At 51.6% G+C, this 6,272-nt stretch overlaps 1 protein-coding gene across 1 annotated transcript; it reads left to right on the top strand.

Annotated features, from left to right (window-relative positions):
• Positions 1-253: 253 nt before the first annotated feature.
• On the top strand, positions 254-5,585 carry LOC137570566 (uncharacterized). Its single transcript, XM_068279267.1, has 2 exons — positions 254-495; positions 4,673-5,585. Exons 1-2 carry the CDS (start codon positions 413-415, stop codon positions 5,529-5,531), a joined length of 942 nt encoding a protein of 313 aa, XP_068135368.1. The 5' UTR covers positions 254-412; the 3' UTR covers positions 5,532-5,585.
• The last annotated feature ends 687 nt before the right edge of the window (positions 5,586-6,272 follow it).

Genomic DNA, 6,272 nt, shown 5'->3' with positions numbered 1-6,272 from the left:
GGCGTGCTCCTCGCAGGAGATGGTGGGTGCACCCTCTACTAGCCAGGAGGCAGAGGAAGGGAGAGTTCCAGGCCCTCTACCGGGACCTCAGACGACACCCACAGAAGTTCTACAGCTACACTCGGATGTCTATTCCCCTGTAAGTATATAGGCCTAAATACACCAACCCCCACCATTCCTAAACACCCCACCCTCACCCCCACAACACCTCATCCCTGTATACCTAGCTAAACACACCACCCTGACCCCCACACCCCTGTATACCTAGCTATACACTACACCCCCACCCTCCACAACACTCCCAAACCTCTGTAAACACACCTCCCCCATCCTCCACCCAACACCTTGTCCCACAACATACTTTACAGCTTCTTCCTTTACATCTCCTGACAGGTTTGATACCCTTTTGGAGATGGTGAAGGATGACCTTAGGAAGAAGGATACCACGTTCAGGAGAGCAGTCACACCACAAGAACAACTACTCATCACACTGAGGTATGTAAAAACTTTTTTTATTGCAAAAACAACCACTTTCCAACATGGAAACATTCTTCCAACATGGAAGACAAAAAAATAACATATCTATGGTATAGCCCGGTCAGTTTTAAGGAACACCAACCACCAACTTTGTGCTGGAAGAGTTGCAGGGCATAGCTGCCCAAGTGTCTTTCGGGGACACCAGGCCCTAATAAATTGAAGTGCTTCAAAAACCTAACCACTGGCACAGGACCCTCTGAGCCATGGGTGAAGGACACAGGTCAGTGAAAAGGCTAGGCCTCTCACCGACCAGTCAAGGTGTCCTTCATCCATGGCTCCAAGGGTCTTGTGCAAGTGGTTAGGAACAAGAACAAAGTGAGGAGCAAGAGGAACCGATGGCAGAGGTGCATGACTACAGGTGCAGTGCAACAGGCACAAGGTTGTGACCCAGGTAGTGTCTTTCGGGGACACCAGGCCCTAAAATTGAAGTGCTTCAAAAACCTAACCACTGGCACATGACCCTCTGAGCCATGGATGAAGGACACAGGTCAGTGAAAAGGCTAGGCCTCTTACCGACCAGTCAAGGTGTCCTTCATCCATGGCTCCAAGGGTCTTGTGCAAGTGGTTAGGAACAAGAACAAAGTGAGGAGCAAGAGGAACCGATGGCAGAGGTGCATGACTACAGGTGCAGTGCAACAGGCACAAGGTTGTGACCCAGGTAGTGTCTTTCGGGGACACCAGGCCCTAAAATTGAAGTGCTTCAAAAACCTAACCACTGGCACAGGACCCTCTGAGCCATGGATGAAGGACACAGGTCAGTGAAAAGGCTAGGCCTCTCACCGACCAGTCAAGGTGTCCTTCACCCATGGCTCCAAGGGTCTTGTGCAAGTGGTTAGGAACAAGAACAAAGTGAGGAGCAAGAGGAACCGATGGCAGAGGTGCATGACTACAGGTGCAGTGCAACAGGCACAAGGTTGTGACCCAGGTAGTGTCTTTCGGGGACACCAGGCCCTAAAATTGAAGTGCTTCAAAAACCTAACCACTGGCACAGGACCCTCTGAGCCATGGATGAAGGACACAGGTCAGTGAAAAGGCTAGGCCTCTCACCGACCAGTCAAGGTGTCCTTCACCCATGGCTCCAAGGGTCTTGTGCAAGTGGTTAGGAACAAGAACAAAGTGAGGAGCAAGAGGAACCGATGGCAGAGGTGCATGACTACAGGTGCAGTGCAACAGGCACAAGGTTGTGACCCAGGTAGTGTCTTTCGGGGACACCAGGCCCTAAAATTGAAGTGCTTCAAAAACCTAACCACTGGCACATGACCCTCTGAGCCATGGATGAAGGACACAGGTCAGTGAAAAGGCTAGGCCTCTCACCGACCAGTCAAGGTGTCCTTCATCCATGGCTCCAAGGGTCTTGTGCAAGTGGTTAGGAACAAGAACAAAGTGAGGAGCAAGAGGAACCGATGGCAGAGGTGCATGACTACAGGTGCAGTGCAACAGGCACAAGGTTGTGACCCAGGTAGTGTCTTTCGGGGACACCAGGCCCTAAAATTGAAGTGCTTCAAAAACCTAACCACTGGCACAGGACCCTCTGAGCCATGGATGAAGGACACAGGTCAGTGAAAAGGCTAGGCCTCTCACCGACCAGTCAAGGTGTCCTTCACCCATGGCTCCAAGGGTCTTGTGCAAGTGGTTAGGAACAAGAACAAAGTGAGGAGCAAGAGGAACCGATGGCAGAGGTGCATGACTACAGGTGCAGTGCAACAGGCACAAGGTTGTGACCCAGGTAGTGTCTTTCGGGGACACCAGGCCCTAAAATTGAAGTGCTTCAAAAACCTAACCACTGGCACAGGACCCTCTGAGCCATGGATGAAGGACACAGGTCAGTGAAAAGGCTAGGCCTCTCACCGACCAGTCAAGGTGTCCTTCATCCATGGCTCCAAGGGTCTTGTGCAAGTGGTTAGGAACAAGAACAAAGTGAGGAGCAAGAGGAACCGATGGCAGAGGTGCATGACTACAGGTGCAGTGCAACAGGCACAAGGTTGTGACCCAGGTAGTGTCTTTCGGGGACACCAGGCCCTAAAATTGAAGTGCTTCAAAAACCTAACCACTGGCACAGGACCCTCTGAGCCATGGATGAAGGACACAGGTCAGTGAAAAGGCTAGGCCTCTCACCGACCAGTCAAGGTGTCCTTCACCCATGGCTCCAAGGGTCTTGTGCAAGTGGTTAGGAACAAGAACAAAGTGAGGAGCAAGAGGAACCGATGGCAGAGGTGCATGACTACAGGTGCAGTGCAACAGGCACAAGGTTGTGACCCAGGTAGTGTCTTTCGGGGACACCAGGCCCTAAATTATTAGTGCTTCTAAAACCTAACGACTGGCACAGGACCCTCTGAGCCATGGATGAAGGACACAGGTCAGTGAAAAGGCTAGGCCTCTCACCGACCAGTGAAGGTGTCCTTCACCCATGGCTCCAAGGGTCTTGTGCAAGTGATTAGGATCAACAAAGTAAGGAACAAGAGGAATCAAAGGCACAGGTGCAGGACTACAGGTGCAGTGCAACAGGCACAAGGTTGTGACCCAGGTAGTGTCTTTCGGGGACACCAGGCCCTAAAGTTCAAGTCCAGCAAAACCAAAAGTTAAAAAGCCCTGTGATGGTATCCTTCCTTCGAGGATCGGAGGTATTCAGAGGAGCATGTCCAGGAACAATTTGACTTTTTTTTCAAATTGTATCGGCACCACTACTAGAAAAGGTGGGAGTTGCTGCCTGGAAATCTGGACTCTCTTGGGTGCTGGTCGTGGATGAGCTGGACCCTGACAGCGGTGGCCCATATTGACTGCCTCTGTAGCCGGTGTACATCTGTGATGATTGCCAGGTGGGCACCGCTGTTGGTTGTGGGGGTCTAAAAATTGGTGGTTGCAATAATGGCGTGTCCATGTGCTGTTTAATCACCTCCAGCAAATTGGAATGGCACGCCATCAGGTTTTGTGAAGGCACCTTTTCAAGATATGGTATTAGAGACATCACAGTGTGAAAACACGGGTGTGCCTGCAATTTCAGTAGTTCCTTGCTTTGTTGATGCATTTGCTGCATCATGTTCTGCAGCTGGCCCACCGACTGATGATGCTGCGCACGCAGTTGGTCGATTTCTCCTCTGTGCATCTCATGCATCATTTTAAGCTCGTCCCTGTAGTGCCCATGTACAGCGTCGAGCTCACATTGCAGTGTAGTGATGTGGGACTTGTACTGCTCCATGATATGGCCCCTGTCCTCATCTTGCAACTGCCGGGTTATGAGAGTTTGGTGGCTCTGAAGAATCCCGAGAAGTCCGGAGACAGCCCCGGACATCTCGGACTGTCTCTCTCCTTGTTGGGGGGAGATACCTCGACGCCTCACTGGTGTGGTGGTCCTCACTGGTGGTGTGGCAGCATCTTCCCGTCCTCTGGCCTGTGTCGGGGTTGCCCTGCGTGCTGGTTGTGCTGCAGTCTCTCGGTGCTCCTCACTTTGTTCTTGTTCCCCTGGAGCTTCCATAGCGGTCGATTGTGGAGGTTCAGCTTCTTCCACACTCGGTCCTGCAACCTCAACATCCAAGCTCTCTTCTGCCAAGTCATCATCAAAGGACGGAGTTGTGATTAAGGACTCCCTCCTCCTACTCCTCGCCTCGGGGCAATAGGTTACATCGGCGACGTCATCATCCACCAAGCTCTCCTCACTGCTGAACCGTGCCTCCTGGGTCGGTTCCTCTTGCTCCAAATTGTCTTCAGTCCTGTAGATAAAAAAAATATTTATTGGTGTGCCAAACAGCATGTGGCGTCAATTCACAGAGCTAGCAAACACTAGCAATCACTTTATCACCAGTTTCTACCCAACATTTGATAAAGCTTGTGAGAAAAGTTCGCTAGCCATGGGAATTGAGGCCATAGCAATACATGGCCGAAGTCATGGTAATGAGCTCTCAGTTCCTGCCCACAGTAGTGGTACTTACAGTCTAGGTTCCAGGCTTGCATTGATGAAAGACAATTGCTTGGCAAATTGGTAGTCTTTTTGTCGCCTTCCCCCGCCACTGCCACTTCGTTCGGCAAGTTTTTTCTTCCGTAGCCATTTCACATATGCATCCCGTATATTGTGCCACCTTGTCTTGTACCTTTCTCCTGTAACGACATGAAAAATTGATTTCGATTATTTCTCTTGTAGGTACATCGCAACTGGACAAACATATACATCGCTACATGTCACATTTCGTATTGGGAAGAGCACGGTGGCAGGCATCGTCGTGAGGACTTCGAGGATCCTTTGGACGCGACTGAGGGCCAGATACATGCCTGTGCCGGACACCACGAAATGGGAGGAGATCGCCCAGGGCTTCTGGACCGAGTGCAAGTTTCCTAATTGTGTTGGCGCACTGGATGGGAAACACATCCGGATTCAGAAACCCGTGGGGAGTGGCAGCCATTATTTCAACTATAAAAAATACTTCAGCATTGTTCTAATGGCAGTGGCAGATGCGGACTACAAGTTTGTGTACGTGGATGTGGGGTCGTACGGTAGTTCCAATGACTCTGGAATTTTCCAGCGTACGACCCTTTGCCGGCTGATGGAGGAAGGCAGACTGCGTCTCCCCCGTGACAGACCCTGGCCTGGGACAAGGGCACCGGCCTACCCCTATGTGTTTGTGGGGGACGAGGCCTTCGCCCTGTCCGACCATGTAATGCGTCCGTACCCAGACAGGGGACTTGATGCCAGCCAGCTACACTTCAATGCTCGGTTGAGCCGTGCAAGGAGAATGGTGGAGTGCACATTTGGGATCCTGGTGTCAAAGTGGAGGGTGTTCCACACGCCCATGCTGCTGAAACCGGGCAACGCAGTTGTCGTGGTGAAGGCAGCATGCATCCTCCACAACTTTGTGCGGCAGGAGGAAAGAGAGACTCCGGAACCCCCGAATGTGCTTCCACTAATGCCCCTGCGGAGGTATGCAACCAGGCCAAGGGTAGTGTCACTGCGGAACAGGGACCAACTGAGACTTTATTTTACCACACCACCTGGACGAGGGTGAATGTTTGGTTTTTAATTTGTTTTGTTGAAATGTGTTTATTTTGGAGTTTCAAGTTTGAGTGATTTTAAATGTATTAATTTTTTACAATAAATTGATGTATAATAATTGGTCATTGTGTATGTTTTATGTGCACAGGTGGGGTACATCGCAGGTGGGTGGGATACATCACAGGTGGGTGGGATACAGCACAGGTGGGGTAGAGGTGGGTGGGATACATCACAGGTGGGGTAGAGGTGGGTGGGATACATCACAGGTGGGGTACAGGTGGGTGGGCTACATCACAGGTGGGGTACAGGTGGGTGGGATACATCACAGGTGGGGTACAGGTGGGTGGGATACATCACAGGTGGGGTAGAGGTGGGTGGGATACATCACAGGTGGGGTAGAGGTGGGTGGGATACATCACAGGTGGGGTACAGGTGGGTGGGATACATCACAGGTGGGGTAGAGGTGGGTGGGATACATCACAGGTGGGGTACAGGTGGGTGGGATACATCACAGGTGGGGTACAGGTGGGTGGGATACATCACAGGTGGGGTACAGGTGGGTGGGATACATCACAGGTGGGATACATCACAGGTGGGTGGGGTAGAGGTGGGTGGGATACATCACAGGTGGGGTAAAGGTGGGTGGGATACATCACAGGTGGGGTAGAGGTGGGTGGGATACATCACAGGTGGGGTAGAGGTGGGTGGGATACATCACAGGTGGGGTACTGGTGGGTGGGATACATCACAGGTG

The sequence above is a fragment of the Hyperolius riggenbachi genome, chromosome 4, assembly GCF_040937935.1.
Source record: "Hyperolius riggenbachi isolate aHypRig1 chromosome 4, aHypRig1.pri, whole genome shotgun sequence".
Lineage (NCBI taxonomy): Eukaryota > Metazoa > Chordata > Amphibia > Anura > Hyperoliidae > Hyperolius > Hyperolius riggenbachi.
Note: the sequence above shows the minus strand (reverse complement) of the source record. Positions and strands in the feature narration are given on the sequence as shown.

Coding starts and splice junctions, on each gene's coding strand:
- LOC137570566 (XM_068279267.1), top strand. CDS start 413: ATGGTGAAGGATGACCTTAGGAAGAAGGATACCACGTTCAGGAGAGCA. Junction 496..4,672: donor CAACTACTCATCACACTGAG/GTATGTAAAAAC, acceptor TTTCTCTTGTAG/GTACATCGCAACTGGACAAA.